At 42.2% G+C, this 22604-nt stretch overlaps 1 protein-coding gene across 1 annotated transcript in view; it reads right to left on the minus strand.

The window, feature by feature from the left end:
* Positions 1-22604, minus strand: part of LOC101570928 (triadin) — a 161728-nt gene that overhangs the window by 97518 nt on the left and 41606 nt on the right. Inside the window, exon 2 of the mRNA XM_023714216.1 lies at positions 13314-13523. Coding sequence (XP_023569984.1) covers positions 13314-13523 — 210 coding nt within the window. The remainder of the gene's footprint in view (positions 1-13313; positions 13524-22604) is intronic.

Below are 22604 nucleotides of genomic sequence, written 5' to 3' on the forward strand. Positions count from 1 at the left end.
AAATCAGTGTGGAATCTCCTTAAAAAACTAGGACTGGAAATTCCATTTAACCAACTATCCCCCTACTGGGAATTTTCCTGCAGGAACTGAGAACGTCATATCATAGTGATATATGTGTGCCTATGTTTATAGCAGCACAATTTGTGATAGCCAAATCTTGGAAACAACCAAGATGCCCATCATATGAGGAATGGATGAAAAAGATGTGGTATTTTTATACAATGGAGTATTATTCAGCTATGAAGAATGATAAACTCAAAGCCATTATATTTAGGTTGATGCCACTTGAAGATGTACACATAAGTGAAATAAACCAGCCCCACATGTGTAAATATCATATAGTCTCCCTAGTATAAGAACTCAAAAGAAGAAATACAAATAGAAAGATAGAACAAAATTAAAAGGAAAGTGAGAACTTAAGGATTAGACAATGTAGAGAGGGCAAGAACAAAAGCTAGGAAACATGACAGGGGTAAAGCCATACATTTATATACACAAGATTAGGTAAGGTAATGATCCTGAGAATCTTCAGTAAGTTTTTGAAACTAGCAGTTAATTGGTAGGATTCTCACCTTGTCAAACTATATATGCTGATACCTGTGATTTAAGCAACTGCTCTGTAATGTGTAATGGTAGGGTCTTGCTTGGAATGCCTGTCATTCTGGTTTTCTAAATATGTACTGTTTGTCATGATATACCAATTACTTCCATACTGTCTCTCAAGTAAATATTTGGCTATTAAAAAAGGGTAATAAATGAAAACAAGAGATAAGAAAGAAAATGTCACAGGACTGTCCTGCTACAATGCTGTATATGGTTAGATTTCTAAATTTCTGTGTAAAAGTATGTAACTGTTTATTCCTATTTTTATATATTTATTTATTTTTTTTTCATATGCTCCAGGGACTTAATGTTTAACATATCAATACTTGATGGAAATTACCTGTTCTATGTTATGCCTAAGACGTTTGATATTCAGACAGATAGTGAGGTTAAACTCAACTGCCTATGTTGTGGAGTAATAATAATAAGCTTCTCTTCTGGAAGGTTAACAACCAAAGTTTACAGATCAAAAATTAGGAAAAATAAGGGATGAAAGGACAGTCAACATTTTGGCCCTAGCCTTTCAAGGTTAGTGAAGACTCAGGACATAGGAAAATCTGTACCATAACATCATGTAACTCAGTTGTGTCCCAAATTTTCTGATCAAGGGGATTATGGGGCCACAGAGGAAAGTGATCAATGATGTAGAGTGTGCCTAATGATAGTCACATGGAAAGAAAACATTCTCTCAGGCTTTCACAGAGAGCAAATTGGTCAAGCAATGGCCGTGACTCATCCACATGGCTGACATTGACAAAGGATCTGCAAACTGAAGTACAGAGTTTCAGGATAAATCTTGAGGGGATTTGACTGACCTCATTATACACAAAAGTTACATTTCTTGTTATATAGATCTTGCTTTATCTTGGTCTTGACCATCCAGCAGAAAAATATGAAAATGAAGTATAAAAAGTAAAGCCATATTAATATGCTGAGCTGTAAAAGGCTCAAGTCAACAACTTCTGACATCGCCAGTCTTACAGAAAACCCACTACTCTTATGGACTATTGGGCTATATTGGAATATTTTGCTGAATTCACATACCTCAATATTCAAATGTCAATGGAATACCCTTCTTTCACAAAAACTAAACAAAAAAGGGGGATACAAATGAACAACCATTTTGTATCTGTATATTCAAAATAGATTAGATATACAGCTGCATTCTCTTAATTCAATGAATAGAGAGATTTGTTCTGATAGTGTTTGTGGACAGGATATCATGTCTGCATCTTGTGCAATGAATAACCACTAAGACAATAACATGGAAAGTATTAATTATTTTAACTGTGCTAGTAATTGGTTTTGAAACTGTCTCATTGGTATTTGTTTCTCAATAAAATTATTTTTTAAAAATAAAAAATAATAAAACTGCATGCTGGCAGCCATGTTCTGTGGAGCACAGCTGCAAGCAAAGTTCCTGGTGAATGAGTAGCGAATGACAGTAGCAGCAACAACTACAATGACAACAACTGCTTGTGAGCTGAATTTCCCATAAAAAATAACAATTACTGACTCTTCAGGGGCAAATGGATGTTCTTAAAACTAACTTGTGCAACCAAACTTTCCAGAATGTGGACCCTCCGTGTGGGCCCAAAGTGCAAATGCCCATGTGCGGTCAGGGTCCAGCCTTGCTACGAGACTGGAAGCCCCGCAGTAGCAGGCTCCCGTAGGTGGATGTGGCAGCAGAGTGCTCCCCACTGCCTGGGGACACAAAGTTACTGAGGGCACACGGGTGGGACGTGGTGATAGGGCCTTGCAAGCAAGAGCACACAGCTAGCAATGCACAAGAGAATTAGGAAAATGTTCCCCCTGAGGGAGGGTCTGAACGGCCAGCAGATGCATGAGGAGATGCTCAACACTGCTGGCCTGCACAGAAATGTAAGCCGAAGCAGTGCTGGGATCCCACCGTGCTCCAGACAGAACACCTCATAACAAATGCTGGTGAGGCTGTTGGGGAAAGGCCCTGCTTTGTTGGTGGGGGCATAAATGAGCACAACCTTGTGGAAATCAGTATGAAGATCCCTGAAGAATCTGAAACTAGACATCCATTTGCTCTGGCTATTGTCTCCCTGGGTATCTTCCTGAAAGTTAAAGCCCTCGGATTATAGTAATCCAAGCGTGCCCATGTTTACAGAAGCACAATGCAAATCTAGACCTTGGAAGCAGCCTATATGTCTATTAACAGTTAAGTGGAATGGAATAGTACTCTGACATGAAAAAGATAAGCCTGAGTCATTTCTAGGAAAATAAACGTATCTTGACATCATAATGCTAAATGACATAAATCAGACACACAGCTCAGATTCCACATACTTTCTCCTGTATGAAAAACCCAAAATTGTAAATAAAAAGCAAGACAGAAGACAATAAGAAGCAGAGCTCTTTCTCCAATGGGAAGGGGGTCAAGAGATTGATGGCGAAGGGGAAGGAAAGGTGGTGAAACAAGAACTTCAAAGTGTTGCACACAAGCGCCCCCGCCCCGCACAAGGAATGTAAATGTTACACACTTCTAACAGACTAGAAAACTGTCTTAAAATTCCTAAAGGGCGGGTTTCAAAAGGCAGTGTAGGGGCTGGTGAGATGGCTCAGTGGTCTAAAGCACCTACTTAGAACAAGCTTAGCAAAGCTCAGGGACCGCGGTTCAATCCCCCAGCACCACAGCCCCGCCCCCTGAATAAATAAATAAATAATTTTTTTTTAAAAAAAAAAGAGTGTAGTAGAGTGTAGTCAGCAATTAGGGTGTGGCCGGAGCTCCCCAGCTCCTCCTCCCTGCTTGGGTGAGTTTCTCAGTTCTCCAGCTTCATGCCCAGGTAGAAACCCGAATCCCTCAGGGGTGCCCTTTGGACAGCAGGTCCTTGGATCAGAGCCTTAATGGAAGGTTCGCCACAATCAAACTGCTCTGCTGTCTCCACCCCCGAGAACGTGAGATGTCCTCAGACCCCATCCATCTCACCAGAGTCACCCCCAGAGGCTCTGTGGTCTGCGACACCCACGCCCAGGACAGTAAGAAGGAAACTGCTTTTCCTCATCCACCGCTGAATTCAGAATATTTTCTCATAGACACTCAGATTAAGAGAGTGATAAGCATGTAAAAAGATTAAAACAAGATAAAAGGTAGGAGGAAAATTTCCTGCAGTACTCCAGATTCTAAAAAATAAAAGCCTATTTAATTTAAATCTTTGAAGAAATGAAATACAGATGTTGGGTATTTAGATGCTTTCAAAGCACAGAAACCCCAGAATTCTGATTTCGAAGCACTTTTGAGGAGTTAAACGCTGTGTTGACTAAGGAAGGAAATGACTGTCGCTGTCCTCATCTCCATGTGAATGGTGGTCCCCAGCCCAATCCCTGCCTTTTTGGATCTGAGGCTTAGTTAGGCCTTGAAGCTTCTCCGTAACATCTCTACTCTACACTTACTGCAGTGGCTTAGACCTGTGCATTGGTATGCAAGCTAGTGGACGTAAATACTAGATACAACTAGATTTTTCATTAAAATGACAGTCACTGCAGCATCTAGTGGTTCCAGTACAGCATTTTTTAAAGTTTCTCTGTGCTGTCACTGAACTGTTACTTTTGGACGCCGCAAGGAATATTTCCCAGTGCAAACAGATACGCTCTTTACTTCTCTTTCTCAAGATGACCCCAGTGGACCATTTCTTACTGGTGAAATTTTGTTGCAGACATTAAAACCTGGAACATTTCCAGCTAACTGAGGACAGACCTATGTCAAATAAAGGACATTTGCCGTTCCAAAACAAAAATCACAGACATTTGGCTTCTCTTACTCATGCCAAGTATCTACATAAAATTGGGGAATAATAGTATGTACTTAGTAATAAGAGCGTGAGTATCCACCGAAAGGCTATTATGTTACTTGGTGATTACTTCGTCTCCCCTTTCTTAAATAAGCACATGTTAAATCCATGCAGAATTCGAGCGCTGTTACTGAAGTGCAAAAGACAGCAGCACCCTAGAACATGGTGCCATCGCACCTTGAGCACTTGGGACCAAGGGGCAGGGCCCCAGGCTCGCTCCTCCAGGTGCTCGGCTCCCTTTCTCCTCCTGCTCTCCAGCAAGCGAGCCTTAGAAACCAGAATTCCCTTTCTGCTCAGAAGGTCATGAAAATGAAAACCTTTCCCTCCTGAAGCTAATAGAAGACATGTAGAAATAGGATTCTAACTCTTCCCACCTGTCAGTGGAAACACTAGCCTCAGAAGTACCCTTCCTCCTCTTATGTGCCTGCTACAGTTGTAGGCAGCTGAATTAGACAGAAATATTATAGGCAGTTAGACAGGGCCAGGTCCTCAAGGACACAGCGTGGAAGACCAGATACTTTGCCACTGTGAGAGAGACGCATTGGGCCAGACCTAAAGACCAAAGGTCAAACAAATGCTGACCTCCCTAAACATAAGCATCCAGGATTGATCATCACTTTGAGGAAGCCAGGAAATCACTAATCCAACAGCTACCAGCTGACTACCAGATAAAGTCCTGTTCTATATTCTTGCCTGCTTGCTACAGGATTCACTTCCCATTTGGTTCTCGATTTCATCAGTTTTACCCGAGCAGTGGTGCTTGTAACCTTATTGGTTGACCATAGTTTTATCCCACCTCATGCCCCCCTAAGTGAGTTCCCAGGATTTTCACCTTAGACTCACCTCACCACATGGTTTTACTCTATAAAAATTCCTGGAAGTGACAGCTTCCTGGGACAACCCACTTGACCTCTTTCTGTCCCTCTCTTGGATGTGACATTTCTTTCCCCCAATAAATATATTTTGCTCTTAACCTCCATTTGTTCCTAAAATTCGTTCTTCAGTTTTAGAGAAAACAGACTTGGCCCAGGCATCTTTCAGACAGGGAGTTTCATTCTCCTATATCACTGTGGTCTCTTATGGAAGGGTACTTCGGAGGGAAGCCCAGGAGAGGCTCGGGGCTGGCTGGCTTCACTTCCTCCCAGTGGAAATAGAGGAGTGTCTGCGGTGGCCCTGGGGATGAGGGCCACAGGATTGTGCCATTCTGCCCAACAGTCCACAGACAATGAGCAGCAGAGAAATGCAATTTCTCCAGGGTTATGGATTTCTATAGATTTGTCATGAATTAACGTTCAACAGAATTCTTTTTCTGGTAGCACAAAAGCAGTCAAAATGTCATGGTACGTCAGCTGGATGACTTACTTGAATCAGTACATTATAAATTTAACAGACCAATGGACAAGGGACATGCTAGATTTAGTAATAATACATTGATTAGTATATCCTAATTATTTTATAAACATTAATTTTGCCCAGTTGAGGATTGATTTTGGCGATATTATATATTCTGGCTAGCAATTTCATTGATCAATGTTAGCTGAAATAATAATTCTAGAGTTCTTTTCATGAAGGGAAATGAATCATTCAAAGCCAAGAACAGGAATCAGACCTCCTCACACCATTTCACAGTGGCTAGAACATTCACTCACTGTAAAGTTAACTGCTTTACCCACCGAATTTCCATTCTGCCATCAGTAGAATTTATGGGTAGCCACTTGATATTGAAAACTAGAACTAACATAACACATCTTTTTGACATATGTCTACTTGTCTTTTTGGAGCATTGAATACCCTTGTATTTAAGAAGACTGTATTAAAGCTAACTCCAATTTCTTTAACAAGTACTATGCACCAATCAAAAATCAGAGTGCTGGGGTGGAGGCAAAAAAAAAAAAAAAAAAGAGTGCTTTACATGCATTGTGTCACCCCTTGGAGTGGTGTCCATCCAATGACCACTGTTACTGGCAGGTAGGAATCCTGAGTGCAGAGGAATTCTGTCCTTTGTCCCCAAGGAAGTGAGTTGCACAGAACCCTGAAAGATGTGTGAGACCTAAAAGCATGGGACATCAACATCTGGAACAATTTGTAATTGTGTTTGTTTATCTGCATAGATGAACTTATCAGTCTTGACAGATAGTCTCATTTGATAAAGTTTAAATAAATTATGGAACATTGGTTTCAGACATTGAACTCGTCAACCCTCTGTCCACTGCAAACAACACAGCATCTGACACAGAACTGCAATGTTTTATTTTGTAAAACAAACCAAACTCAAAAAGGTAATAAAATTATATTTGGTTTTACCATAATTTTAAAAAAAATCTGCATAATTTCAATTTATTTTAAATTTTAAGTAAAATGTAAGGATGATATAATCTAAGAACGAAGAACAAATTAACATTTTTCATTATCTCATTCCTTATTGCATGAAAAATCAGTGAAGTTTTATTAGGGCCTAGGACTCACTGAGCTGTAAAGCTCCTCTCTGAGGTCTGCACAAGAAGCCTGGAACTAGGTAATAAAATCACGTCCTTCTTAGTCATAGTGATCAAGAGGACTAAATCCAATGTGACACTAAACAGAAAATGTGACATTTAGGACAAGATTAGAATCAGAGGAAGCAGTCTAAAAAACATTACCCATTTTAAAAAATTGAGTATACACAAGAGCTGATAAAGTCTAAAATGTTAAGAACATTCTGTTATTCAAGTGTCTTAAAACACCTTTATGTACACAGACACACATATTTATACATGGAGTAGACGTGGATGAATAGGCAGACAAGAGAGAGGGAGGTAGATGATCGAGAATAGATTATATTTAATAGAGAGATAGATGATAGACAGACAGACAGACAGACAGATAGATAGATAGACAGACAGACAGACAGACAGACAGACAGACAAAAGCTGTACTTTCACACTGACTTTTGGGTTTTGGGAACTGATTTTCCTCTGCTTAACTCCTAGCCTGAAAAGCAGCACACCTGCTTAACTGGGCTAAGTGCCAAGAAAAAAAATATGGGAAATTAATTTCTGAGAGCAGTAGATAAATGGCACACCTCATTAGAAAATCTATTTAAAAGGCACATCAGGAGATGTCTATAAGAGTTTCATAAGAAATTGATGCTTCCGACCATCGCGCCTCTGCCATCTTTCTCCTCAGATTACTGATCTTACTTTCCCCCTAATAAGATTCAAATCTGAGTTACATTTAATGAGTGCCTCGTCTGTGCCAGATACGCATGTTCCCATCGCTTATTCTACAGTAATAATTATAGATTGTTTAGAAATAAGGATGCTTGGAGGAATTCTTGTGAAAGTAATCAGACCTGTTTTTGAAATATCCTTGTAAAACCACGTGGGGATTTTCCATATTCTGCACGAGGATGTTAGTGAACTAACCCTTTTTGTTATACAAGACAAGTTAAAAGACACTCCAATATATTCTTGTGCGTTCTGAGTTAGAGGAAAATCCTTAACATCCATTAATGCCTTAATCTGTAGTAGATTCATTAGAAATCCTATTGCTTTGCCCATATTGTTGTTTTCACAGAGCAGTTTGTCCCTTCATGAACAAAGTAAAGATGTTTTACAAAAATTTAACCAAAGCTCATGACATCTGTCCTGAGAGAGCATAAGCCTCTCTGTCTGGGGAAGGGCTTCCTGGCTGAGTCCACAGAGGTCAGGGCCAGACCTCCAGCAGCCCTTCACACCCTTGGCCTCAGCACTATGGGTCCCCAGAAGCACTTGCTGCCCAGAAGGGAAGCAAAGACAGTGTGCAGAAGGTCAAGGTGATCATCGCCTCGATTCACAGCCGACGTCCTGAGGGAAATGTTAAGAGCTGTCTGTTTCACTCTTGGAAATATCCTGTTTTGGACAACAAACCATAATCATTCTATAGGAAAGGTATACAGTATCTAGTGAGTAAACTTGGACTACATTTCCCAGAAGTCCTAGAAATGTCAATGTCTAGGTAACACATGGGTGGTAAGTCAAAGGAGCCTGAGCTGCGAAGCTAAGCAGCAGTGAAGCTGGTGGTACTTCCTGCAGGTTGGCTAGGCAAGGCCTTGTCACAGCCCTTCGAGTGATGCCCTGAGGGTGATGACTCACCCATCCCTCCTGCTTCCCCAGGGGCCTACTGCCCAGTGTCTTTAAGTCCTAACCAGGGGATCTGGACTAAGGACTCTAACAACTACAGCTCACCACATCGTTCAGCGTGGGCCCTGGCCTCAGGTGAGCACTGCAGTCTGTCCCCCATCTTTCCTAGTCTATGCCCACATGTCCCTTCCTCAGCAGTCCAGCCTGATGGACGTCAGGCTCGGCACCAATTGTGTGGCAAGAGCCCTGTGTAAACTGCTTCACAGCTGCCATGAACAAAGAAGCCAGATCATAAATCCTCTTCTGCATCACTGAGTGGCCCTGCCACTCTGGCGAACTTCAACAGCTATGCAACTCTACTATTTGAATATTGCCCACGTGCTACATTTGTTCAGAAGTGGTGGGTAGGTGAAACCCCCTCTCCAAACTGTGCTACATCTGTTGCATCTGTTAAGAAGGAACATCCTTGCATGTTGGGTAGAACACACAGCCACATGCTCTACCCCCTTTCCAGGTGAGGTCTGCAGACCCGGGCGGTGGTAGCTTGTGGGGTACCAAGGCCTTTGTAAAGGGAGACTGAGCCTTCTGCAAGAGGCTCAGAAAACCCAGTTCTGCATGGGACCCAGAGCTGGAGAGAACATGAGCAAACCAGACCCAACCCTGAAAACACGGGGCTGGAGATGCCGCCTGGAGAGCAGTCGCTCGCCCGTGCAGCAGTGCATGTGCTCATGAAAATGCCTCCGGTTTCTCTGTGAGCAACGTGTAGTGCTTCCAGGCATTCACCTGCGCCTCAGAGCACCGCTGAGAAGTCACAGACCCAGTGACGGCGGCCTCTGCAGGCTTCCAGTGGGCTTTCTTCTGCTCTTTGTCTTTAAAGCATTAACAGTTGGGGAAAATGAATCAAAAGATTCATCAGAGCCATAATATCAGTCTCCAGAACCAGTTGAAATTAACAATTTCATTAACAGTGAACATTAACAATTAAATTGAATTAAAGCATAAAAGTATCATTAATATTTTTGAAACCCTTGAAAGCAAATAATTATTTTCAGTGAATAGTTGATATGAAAGCAGCTGGGAGCTTGCTAAGCAGATGAATGGAATTAGGATTTTAATATAAATAAATGTGTTCTGTCCACATAAAGATTGCTATAGGTATGGGGTTTATACTCTAATTATACCACATCCTTGCTTTCATATATTTCTCCTTTAAAATTTCAATTTTTTTTTTTCGGAACCGAGGATTAAACTCAGGTCCTTGTGCTTGCCAGGGAAGCACTTATCCTATTGAGCCATCTCCCCAGCCTTCAATTTTTTAATTGTGTTTCTCGTGTCAAATCCATTGATGAAGTCTTGTTTTCCAAAGTATGACCTCATAATGGCAGTCAATGAGATGTATCATTGTTTTCTTTGTGCTTCTTGTTAAAATATCTGTTTCCCAACTGGATTATTGCAGACACTTCTTACGTCTCACCAGTCACCTAACAAGGTCTGACTCAGCAACACAAACACTGACAGTGAGTTACGTGGTAGCTAGCCCCTGGGTTGGCTCTCGTGGACCTCTGCCTGCTGGCAGACCCTCTTCCTTTGGGTACCTTCTTCTAATACTGAATGGGACCAACCTGTGTGAACCAAAGGATTTTGCAGAAATGACAGCAGGGCATTTGCATGTGTGGGTTGTAAAAGCACTGTGCCTTTGTCCCTGCCATCTTAGATCACTCACTCTGGCACAAACACCTAAGTGCTGGGAGCACTCTGCAAATGGCTCCACCACTGACGTCAGCCCGCCAGAGGACCACGGTAGCCCCTGCCGAAGTCTGTACTGCAATCTCAGTGTAGACCTGAGGACAAAACCATCCAGCAAGTCCACTTCCCAACTCTGTCACATAGTAGGTGGAATAGTAAAGGTTTGCCATTTTTTGAAGCCACTTGCTTTTGAAGTAACTTACTATTCAGTAACATGTGACTGTCACAAAATTAAACTTCATCTTAGGAGCATCTTATTTTACGTGTTCCAATTTTACTGAATTCAGTTATTAATTTTAAAACAGATCAAATAAAATTTTATGCCTCATCACAATGTAAAAAAAAAAGTTTTTCAAAATCAAAATGTCATGATTCTTAATTCCTTAAGGTAATGTGCATTAGAAAACCTGTGTGAGAAGCATTCACGTGTGTGATGCAGCAGAGGGGCCTTGCCTAGCCAGGAGGAGGCTCCTGAGAGAGAGGGACATCAGGAGAGGTTTACTGCACGGGCCGCCACAGGTCATGATGTGGGGTCTGCAAGTTATGAAGACAATGCGAATAGGGTGGAGTGCCTTATTCCTACCAAGTCTGGCAGTGTGTCACAAGGGCAGGACGAGGTCTCCAAAAGTGTATTGAAGAAGTGTTCTCAAGATAGAATGTTGAACCATGAGTCTTGCCCTGCTAGCAATGTGAATATATGTGCATGTAGTACTTGTAAGTGTATATAGTTCATAGGGTATTGATGAAAAGCCAGTTTCTGTTCTGAACACTTCCGAAATATTGCCTTGTGTAATCCTTGTAACAATCTTATTCCAAAAGCACCAGTAGAATGACCACTCTCCAGATAAGGAAGCTGAACAAGAGACGGATGTGGCTGCCCCGCTGTCACAGAGCTAGCGAGTAGTAAGGTCTTGGGTGAGAACCGGCGCTTGATGCATGAGAATCCAGCCTTATGTTCGCCAGCATCTGTCTGCTGTCCCGGGCATGCGGTGCAGGAAATGGTAGCGTGGGAAAGCTTATTGTGCTAAGGCCAACAGAGAGACCAGAAGTCAGTATGGCTGAAAAAGAGGGGTGCAGCTGCTGGACACGATGGAAACGGAGAGCTGAGCCCCAGAACTGGAGCCAAGCCTGCTGTGGCACTTACGCAACCGGAAGTGCGCGAGGGCATCGTCTTGTGCTTTATTAAGCTCTCCTTTCAGCACTACGAGGGGGCAGGCACCAGATGAAAGCGCTATCAGGAAGCTGACTTTGTGCCCTCACAAGAGAATGCATGCATGAAGTGTGGTGATGGACGTGTGTGGTGGAAGATGTGGTCATGTGAACGAGCGGCGTGGGCCTGGGCGCCGTGGACTGTGGCCAGTGCTCACGCCTGAGGGGATCTGTGAAGGGATCTCAGGTCTGTCTTGTAGGGAATGAGTACACAGTTATGTCCTTGATAAATACAGGAAGCGGGAGAAGGAGGAGGCCTCACGCTGAAGCCGTGCTTAGTAAACACTGAACGGCAACGCGGTAGCAACACTGACACTAGTTTTGTCTCTATGAAATAAAATGCCAGTGGCGTAGATACAGCGTTATCCGTGGGACTGAACGGCAGAGGCTTACAGGAAGGTATGTATCAGGCTGAAGCAATATGACATGAAATTAGAGTTGTGCATAACTGCTCTTATTAATGAAGAATAAATTATTTTCAATAGTAATGTTTATATTGTACCTACAAAACTATATATGTTTGGTAAACCATATCTATCACAAAAGCTAACACACTGTATTTATGATCATAGTGGGTTCTAAAGCCTAATGAAATGAGTTCATAATAAAGGAAAGGTTAGGTGAAATATTAAAGTTCATGTAGGCTCAAAGGGAATGAAATTTCCTAGAATAATGTAACTGTTCTTCCCTTAAAACTGTTAAGTCACAGTCTCACATAGAGGCATCTCAGCTGTCTATTCTTCTTGAGGGCCTGCGTTACGATACACTGAAGGTGCGGCCTCCTAAGAGCGGACTGCATGGCTGCGTGACTTGGTCCTGCCTTGCTCGACAGCAGAGGATGGCGCCAGCGCAAGGCCCAACAACCACACTTCCAAGGCCTGAAACTCAAATGGGAGAGTTCCCTGCTATATAATGTGCATGGTGTATTCCTTCTCACCTTGTGGCGTAGCTATTTCCCGACACTTTTCCTGATAATTAATGGTGGGATGGAAATCGTCAGTGTGAGGCAGGGAGCCCATAAATAGAGAGGGCAGCTGGTCGTGCCTGCGGCTACCAGTGCTGCTTGCATTGGCAAAGTGGAAATGGAAGACAACCTCATTTGTCTACTTGTGAAACATTAATTATTAATTGAGCACCTAGTTCATTCTTTTTCCCCAGGACATCACCAATAGTGAGTGACAGACATTGAAATTGATAAATATAATTTTAAAAAATACAAAAACTATGAACAAAAGATGAACAAGGTACTCAGAATGTCATAATGAAAACCAGCCTTTTCTGCCTTCTTCCTGCTTTACCCTAGATCCATAATGACATACAGATACTCAAGATGTAGCATCTCCTTCCAAGTAATTCTGGGAAAATCGCTTTAATGCTCTCTGTTTTCAGAAACTTAAAATAGGATGGTTTGTTTTGGGGTCAAGGGGAGCAAGAAGTCTGTAAAGAAAGCGTGGAGCCAGATGACCAAGAGATGCAGAAATGCTTTGAAATATTTTCCATTTGCCTGAAAGAGTTCTTGTTGGGCCTGCTCTGCTCTCCCTGGATGCGGTCAAGCATGACATCAACAAATTATTCTTTATTGGTGCTTGATAAACACCACTTTCAAAGCTAATTCCCTACCTGGGCTTTTTAATCATTATTCTCATAAAAGTGCACATGCAGCTTCTATTCAGCTCTGAAAATATGGTTATGGGTCTCACTTGAAACCAAATCCATCAGCGAATGGAAGGAAATCAGAGCGGAAAGCTGACCTCAGGGCCCCTCGGGAACACCCGTGGGTGTTGCAAGCGGGCGAGCGCTGTTCATTGGATTTAAGAGCTAGGCTCCGTGGCCTTACCTGAGAAGTTTTTGTAATCCACTAAGTCAAACATGACGACAGCAACAGCTGACCATGTGACGATCAGGGCAATGACCAGCAGCCAGGCTGCGGGGGAGCTGAACGTGGTCACTATGTCCTCAGTGACAGTCCTCTTCAGCACCTTCCCGGGGGGCCTGGGCACAGATCCATTTTTGCTGTCTATCACAGTGGTGGTTGTGGATGCGTTTCCTAGTGCAGCAACCAGAAAGGAAAATGCAGTTGAGAAAGTGCCACCAGAAAGCACACTCGCAGGTCTTGCAGCCCTCGTGAGCACTCTCTGGGGAGTGCGCTAGGCAGGAGAGTGCTGTGTCTCCCAGCCCACTTCTACATTCCCTCTCTCTGGCCTTTAGCTCACTCTGAACAGGCCACAGCGCCTGTCATCTCCTAAGTCCCAGCTGTGCTTTATCTGGGCCACGAGCCACTTGGCACTGGTCACTTTCATCAGCTTCCAGTGCCCCTCTGTGGCTCCCGACACCCAGTAGTGTCCACAGCAGCACTGCTGGTTCTTCCTTCCTTTCCTTTGTCTCCCTCTCTCTCTTCCTCCTTTTTCCTTCTCTCCCTCCTTCTCTCTCTCTCTCTCTCTCTCTCTCTCTCTCTCTCTCTCTCTCTCCCCACCTTTTCACATCCCATGCCTTCGTAGAGGTTCATGGCAACCATAATAACAAGCGAAAGCATCTCAAATGAGGGACGAAGTCCACGATGAGGAGTGGGAGTGTAGCTCAGCTGCAGAGCTGTGTCCAGCGCACACAGAGCCCTGGGTTCCATTCCCAGCATCACACACACACACACACACACACACACACACACACACACACACACATCAGTGATGAAACTGTTCAAGTACATGAAATTTTTTCTTGAAATCCTGCTTTAACTTTATAAATGGTGCTTCTACTGATGTCAGCAAATTTCTCTGAGAGGGCTGGAGCGCAGAGAAAGATAATGTTGAAAGAATCTTCTAATAGCAAGTAACTTTCTTGTTCCAGTTTCCACAGAACTCCTGAGTTTAAGAAGAAGTACAAAAGCACAAGAAATAAATGCATAAACAAGTAGGTAAACCTAACTCTTCTTCCCACAACCCAGCAACAATTTCTGCTCCCTGGTGGTGCTCCACCCTTATGCACCAATATGCAACAGTGTTTTTCTTTGCTAGGACAAGTCACCATTCTACCACCCTTCATGTATCTTCCTTGGCAGTATACACACACACCTCTTTTGCTAGTGTGCACCCTTTCAATGTACCACTTACGCACCTGTACAGCAAGGCTGCACGTAACTTAGTCAAAAAGCTATCTACCCCATTGGACCGTGGTGGAAATTTTCTCAGTATACAGTAATAATTGTTACTTTATGAGATATTGCTAAGTATAGAACTGCTAAATACAGAAATATAGAATATATATCCACATTTGAAAATTCATATACTTTTTTTCTGTATTTAGGACAGGGTCTTCAGGGTGTACAGGGTCTCACTACACAGACCGGACTCGTAGTGATCGTCCTGTTTTCAGCCTCCCAAGTGCTGGGATTGGTCTACAGGCTGTCGCTATGTAGACCAGACTCTCAGTGATTCTCCGTGTTCAGCCTCCCAAGAGCTTCAGTTACAGGGTGCGCCACCATACCCAGTCTCAACTGCTGTTTTGGTGCATGCTGAGGGCAGGGCTTGCAGGGCACACTGGGGATCGAGCCCCGGCTGCTGTGTGTGCCTAAGCAGGCGCTGTAATGCACTGAGCTATTTGGCCGGCCCCTTCATATACTTTTAACCGCACAAGACAGTGCTCCTGCTTCCCTATCTTTGTCAGAGTTATTAGTCGTATCTAACACATTTACAATCATACAGGAATGAAATTGAGCTCCATTTGCAATTTACAGATTACAGGAGATGAGTTGCTAATATGCTCATTTTTCTGTTCTCCATAATTCTATTGTTGTGAAGTTTTACATAATTTTCCTACAAGCTTCTCTTACACCTAAAAAACAATAGACGGTGCATCAATCTTTAGGCCGTGTTTTTCCTTTCATTGTTCACCTTGCGCTTTCAGGGTACCTCTGTGCGCAGTATGACACTGGACAATTTTGGAGCTCTCGTTTTTCTCTGGTAAGTCTGCTGCCATTGCATGTCTAGGAAACCCCTTCAAGGCCAGCAGAAAAGGGGTTATCCTCACTTCGCTTCACTCACAGAAAATTGCATCAGGAGATACCTTTGAGGTCATCAGAAACAAATGGCTTGTATTATATTTCAGAACATATGAAGGCCGGCCTGACTTTCGTAGCATTGTCAATCCCAAGGTACATGCATGTGAAGCAAATAACTGAATACTAAAGAGAAAAAACTACCAATCCAACACTTGTGCAAGAAACACAAGATTTTAACTTACTTTATATATTATACACAGATCACATTGCCCAAGATAATTTAATAATTACCACTCAAAAAATAAAATATTAAATGTGACACTTTTTCAATTTTACTGTTTTCCCCTAATTTACAATGTTTCTATGTGCTCGATACAAAGGCAAATCTAAACTTTCAAGGGTCTTTAACTTTTTTGTATATCAAACTCCACTTAATAGAAAGCTTAGCTGTAGTTTCTCGTAGAATGTTCTACATCATAACGGAGATTTAGTCTTTGAAAATGGAAGAAATTCTTCGTAGAGCTTGAAGGCCTCTAAGTGGCATTGAAGTGCTCTGTTCACTTCTCAGCCTCTTGTTCTGTCTCTACAATTCAGACTTTCAATTATGTGTAGCTTTTAGGTGGAATCAGTAAAGCCAAAAGAAATTGCAACAACTTTTTCTGGTGCTGGGGCTCACTAGGAGTTTAACCCACAGCCTTGGCAATGAGGTACATTTATCTTTTACTTGTAGTCTTAAATACAATAATATAAATTTAAATATAAGCCAAGTGCAAGCATAAATACAAATACAAAAAATGTCTTTGTAGTGTTCAACTTGTCAGAATCCTTCTAACTAGCTAAGCTGGCCAGGCTGAACTCGAACTGGTAATCTTCCTGATTCAATCTTCCAAAGTTCTGGGGTTGCACACATGTGCCACCATGCAAAGCTAAATTATCCTTTTATGGAGAAGAGATTGGAACTAACTTCTGCTCATCCTTGTGGTACCTGAATGGCTGGAGGGTCACCCGTACACTGCTCCCATGAAAAGCAAGCCACTTTGTGCGATGAAGGAAATTGGCTTCAATTTACTGGCTTGCGTTGTGGAAAGAAAACGCATGTAAACTGTTTGCACATTTCCTGGTCCATGGCAATTATTTAATAAATGGCGATACGAGAACTCATAAACGACATCATCATCATTACCATCATCGTCATTACTGCGGCAACCACTCCAGCGTGTCCATGCTTACGGCTCTGCTACGAATGTTAGTGTCTTTACAAGGAAGGCCCAGGAAACACGATTAACCTCAGAAACCAAGGTTGAAGGCTGACTCCAGTATCACGGGCATTTGTTTCATTTTAATAAGCACATGCATTAGCTTAAGACGTGCTTAGGGAAACAAAGAAATTTGTAAGACCCCATCAGCATTCTCTCCAATCAATTAATTAATTCCTTGTAATCTAAGGGAAGAGGAGCACATATTGTAATTTATTCATATAATTAGAGGCTGTTTTGCCCCACAGGCAAAATTAAGAGAGATGATCTATAGCAAATGAAGTTATTTCAGTGAAGCACAGTTGGGATCGGTGTAAGGGAATTCTTTAAACTGGAAAACCAGAGCTTGAGCCCTTCAAACAGACATCTGCATGGGATGCTTGTGTGTAAACCAGCTCATAAAATAACAATTATATATTAAAGGAGAAAAAAAAAATCTCTATATACAAGCTTGAGTACATTACTCAATAAATTCTCACTCTATTCATTCCTCACTATGCTTTTCTTTAGAGAAATAAGACAAATATTATTAAATTTTATGAGTACCCCTCAAAGAAAGTCTACTATATTCAATACCATTAGCAGATAATAGTAACCAAAGACAACTAATGCAACTCTCTCTTAGGTAATAGTTTCAGATCTAGGTCCATATTTTCACAAAATTAATAAGTTTCGGGGGCATAGCACTGGAAAAAGATTTAATTAAGATTTTTAAATGACTTCAGGTAGAAATTAAAAATACTGACAACAAATCACCTTTCTCTATTGGAAAAACTATGGGAATAAGCACTCTGAGCTCACAAACTCAATTTAATAGAAATGATAGCAAGATGAGAAGGCACTTTCAGGAGAAATTTTACAAACTGTACTCGAGGTGCTGTTTACTGAAGGAACAATCAGCACAGCCTCGTGTCCCAGCCCTCATCGATTTTTGAGCCTTTCCCATCACCTAGATGGAAGCTCTGGAAATCAGTGAGTGGCAGGAGTGCTTTGCAATGAGATTTAGGACCCCAGTGTGGCTCCAAGTGCATCGAACCCCCGGAAAGACGGCTTGCAGGAGAGTAAGTGGATTACGAGAGTTTCGGAGTGGGCTAACTGACAGCGATATGTTGCTAATCTCCGGCCTTTTGACCTCGGGAAGGCTTTCCACTGCACGAAGTGCAGAACTCTGTTAGAATCATCTCTGCGCTTCAACTTTACTTCAGTGTGTTGTGTGCAGTGCGGTAGGGAACGTCACACATGCCTATTGGCTTTCTGGAAACTGAAAGTACAAGTTCATTGAGGTTTATCAAATTATTTGAATCATGGTCAAATTTTTAAAATGCAGAAAATTTTAGAAGAAACACGAAGTTCTATAATTTCCTCTCTAGTCTGAAAAATAGGAAACTATAACTTTAATAAGCAATGCAAACTCGAAGTTAAATAGGACTTTTATGTTTTCTACAAAATTGACCTCACACAACTTCCAAATTTTAATCCACTTTGTGATTCTGCCAAAACAATTCCATTTTTTGAGATGAAAACGATAAAGTTAATTGTGAATTTTTATCTTTGTTTGTATCCACCTCTTCAAAATTCTTAGTTAAAATTAATCAAGACTCAAACACAATGAAATGCATTCTGAGCATCTGTCAGCAAAACAATAAACAATTCGAATGCAGTCTGAGGTTATTCTGCTTAAAACAATTCTACTCACTTCTGTTGGGGACACACTAAGACGCCCTTTGCACACACATGCTCTGCAGAAGCCACACAGAGCCAAGAACAATAAAATTGAGGGGAATAAGTTTTCTTCTCTGACAGCTGGTCAGGGTAAATGTGAAGAACAGAGTGTGTAATCTGAGATTATTTAATGTTTGCAGAGCACTTTAAAATGGACAAGAGGTAGTTATTGATATGGAAGACAAAAAATGAGAGGTAACTCTCCTGAGCAATTTGTTGGGGTCTGGATCGCATGGAAGCTGGTATTTCCATCTGGGCAAAGCAGCGAGGCTGTACGACAGCACTTGCAGCGACTGGCTTTAATTCTGTTCCTTTCGATCTCATAAAAATTATTCTGAGAGGCTGAATTGGGTCGAAAAGAACAGGGATTACCTGGAACAGCCCTGTGCCTCAGCCCCCAATAGCAAAATGAGGGGCTGCTTAAGGAATGCTTGCAGGGCCCACAGCTGCATTGTCCAATGAGGAAGAAATCACAGACCTCCGGATAGAAGTCAGCTAACCTCGTCGTGCCTTATCTATCGGCGAGAGACCCTGCCGAGCGCACTGCCCATTGTCATCCCTAGGGGACACTGGGGACGCTGGGGACACAGCCTCTTCCCATTGCTCATGGAGGACATCAGCACCTGAAGATGGACGAGGGAAGTGTGTGCTCAGTGCCTGGGAGCGTTCTCTATGACTCCCACGTGGGAGCGGGGGAGGTGGACCCTTTAGCACCCTTCGTGGCCTCTCCTTTAAGATCCGGACAGCAAACGAGAGGATGCAAGACTCACGGACAGCACTGTAGAACGCCTGTCGCGCCCAGCTGCAACAGGAACGTGCGTCTCGGTGCTGATTTTCGTCGTGCGTTGGGGACTCAAAGGTCATCACACAAGTGACAGCTCCGTAGTCTGCTGAAAGGGGATTTCTGCAAATAAAGCTTTCTTTTCCAAATAAACTTGAAGGTCAACTAAATCTCCCTTTTAACAAATTTACTACTTCTATTATTTGTAGACAGCCATGAAAAGCAAATTATGCTCTTCTACAAGCATATATAAATGATCAGTAAAGTTTGAGAAGGAAGAGAAATCATAATCCATAAAATTAACCTTCCTCAATGATAGCATTTGCTATTCTTATATGTATGTTTGCATAATAACCTGTAAATCATGTTAATGTATTAATTATATATTAATTTATATATCTGATAGTAACTGATATATATGCATTTTTAATAAAAATAACAGGTTTTATATATTTTTGCATATGTCCTAAGAAATAATGTAATGTTTGGAAGAATACACACTCCAGGTACCCAAAAAAAATAATTATTAACTGTCTTTCAAGGACCAAAATTGCTTTTGACTCAAATTAGAAACTTGTTCTCTGATAATTTGAACAAAAGTCCCAAATTGCCACCTCTTTTCCCCAGAACTTTAGGATATGATTATGATAATGAAATTTCAAAAATCAGTTTGGCCACTCAGACTACACACTGGATATTAATGCATTTTTAAAAATGCTTTGTCATGGCTGGCCTGATACGTCAGTGGATTAAAGCGCCTGCTTAGGCAGAGCTCAGCGACCAGGGTTCCATCCCTGGCCTGCCGTGCAAGCCCTGTCCCCAAGGTGTGCTGAGATGGCGACTGAGACTGGGTATGGTGGCATGCACCTGTAATCCCAGCATTTGGGGGACTGAAAACAGGAGAATCACCATGAGTCCAACCTACGTAGTGAGACCCTGCAGACCCTGCAGACTCTGCACTAAACACAGAAAGAAAAATAAAAGCATTGTCTGTACTCTGTTTTCTCCATTCCTCCAGCATGTGAGTTGCTTTTCTAGCTGAGGGCCTAGAAAGGGGACAGCCTCTGTGCTGGACGCTCAGTGTGCACCCTCTCGTCCCTGACAGTGGGAGGGCAGGACCGTCAGCATCGCCACGTTTTCCAGGGGACAGCTGCAGGGTGTCACTCGCTTGGCTTGTCCCCTGTAGGGTGAGCGTGGAGGCTGTGCACCCTGAATCCAGGGACCAGAGAAGCAGCAGAGACAGAGACAGCCAGGACCTCACACTCCCGCCCGGCTCTGAGGAGCCGCGTGTCCCTGGACCCTCCAGCAGGCATACCTGGGTGAGCAGGGCTTTGAGCTGGCTGTATTCAGCTCATCAGCCCACAGGCGTTCTGGCTGACACTCTTCCTTCAACTGGGGATGTAAATAACTGTTCTTCTTCATGTCTTTGATGAGAACTGACTAATCAGAGCTATCTGCACGTATATTTCTAAAAATAATATTTATTTTCATTTGTATTTTATTTTTGTCCTTTTGAGACAAGGTCATGCTATGCAGATCAGGCTGGCTGTGCTCACTTTGCAGCCCAGGCTGGTCTCACTCGCAAGGATCCTTCAGCCTCAGCCTCCCAAGTGCTGCGACTACAGGTGTGTGCCACTATGCCTGGTGCTAACAATTATATTTATTGTTGATAAAAGTTTCAGATCTCACTATAGCTTGTTGAGTTACATTTGTCATGGTCCCAAGTGAAAAGAAATCTATTAAGCTGGAAGCTCACATCTTACTTTCTTCAGGGAGAGTTTTCTTGGGTTCCAGATTCCCAGACATCAAGGTTTCCATCCCCTGTCAGGGTCCCTGGTGACTCTGCTTGGAAAGTGCATGTTCCTTCAAAATATATTTTGAAATCCTCACTCCCAAGCTGAGAGGATTATGATGCCAGCTTTCAGAGGGTGACTAGATAATAAGGGTGGCTCTCTGATGATAGGATTAGTGTCCTTACAAAGAAGGCCTGAGACAGGCCCCTCTTCCCCTTTGGTGCTTACCCAGCAAGCTGTAGAGCCCTTTAGTGTGGTCAGCAGCAGACCCCTTTGCAAAGGCACTGCCTCCGTGCTCTTTCTAACTCAGAAGACATGGTAAGTGCAGGCTGCACCTACCTTTGAGAGTTAGAGGTTTCAAGCTGGAATCTGCAGAAAGCATCCCAAGTTCTGTGATTTTTATTTAAGGAAATAATAGTAAAGTATTTTGTGCATGGGAGACATCATTTGAATAGGATAAACATATGATGCACAAATTAATTATCTAGTATCTTATGTTTGGGTTGAAACATTATCTTTCTGGGCCAAATGTGCACAAATGTTACAATATACTAAGCCCAGGGACTAAATTATGTAGTGGACGGCAAACCCAGGGAGATGCCAAAGCCTTCAGAAATAACACACTATTTCACCTTGGAAAAAAGAAATGCTAAGTGCGATGTGCTGGAATCATTAGTTTTCTATGATTTGTTGGCTCTAATGTGTGTGTTTTTATGTTTTCTTTCCTAAAGACACTTTTGTGGAAATTAACTCTTCCTTAAGAATTAATCTCCTAGAGATTTTAACCCACACAGAGTCCCAATCTCAGCACTGAGGTGTCCCCAAAGCTTTCACTTCACGTCCAGTAAAGACACGATGACACCCAAAAGTCTACAGCCACTCCTATCTCATCCCACAAATATACTGGGTTATAATAATAAGAGCTACACACAAGTCTTCTGTGAAAAATTCACATGACTAAAATGCATTATTTTGAGAAAATTTAAGAAAATGCCAGAACTAAGGCCTAAATTTATTCCAAGTTCCATGTTTGTCTGGGTGAACTTTTAGGTAAATAACAAGAGTCACTCTGGTTTATCACTATACATATATGTATTTTTCACTGTGGAGCTACTTTGCTAGCTTTAGTGAATTTCCATCCAATTCGGGGAAATAAGATATAATTTGATAATTTAGTATTTTCCAAAAACAAATGTTCCTTCATAAAGATATTTAAGAGTATAATACAGGTAGGCAGGGAATGACTCATTTTAAATACCCCGGAGCTTTCAAAACAACAAGTATGCCTGCCTTCATAATATTTGATTGTCATAGCATAAATTTAATTGCTAATAATATAAGTTAACATTTTCTATAGGTATTCTAGAATTAATATTTTGCCACGGCCAAGCAATGGCCGTGACTCATCCACATGGCTGACACTGACAAAGGTTCTACAATCTGAGGTACAGGATCTCAGCATAAATCCCGAGGGCATTCCACTGACCTTCTCAGATCAAAAAGCTACAACTCTTGTTGCACAGGTCCTGCTTTACCTTGGTCTTAACCATCCAGTAGAAAAGTATGAAGACGAAATATAGGA

Source organism: Octodon degus, unplaced genomic scaffold (assembly GCF_000260255.1).
Source record: "Octodon degus isolate 3935 unplaced genomic scaffold, OctDeg1.0 scaffold00034, whole genome shotgun sequence".
NCBI classification, from domain to species: domain Eukaryota; kingdom Metazoa; phylum Chordata; class Mammalia; order Rodentia; family Octodontidae; genus Octodon; species Octodon degus.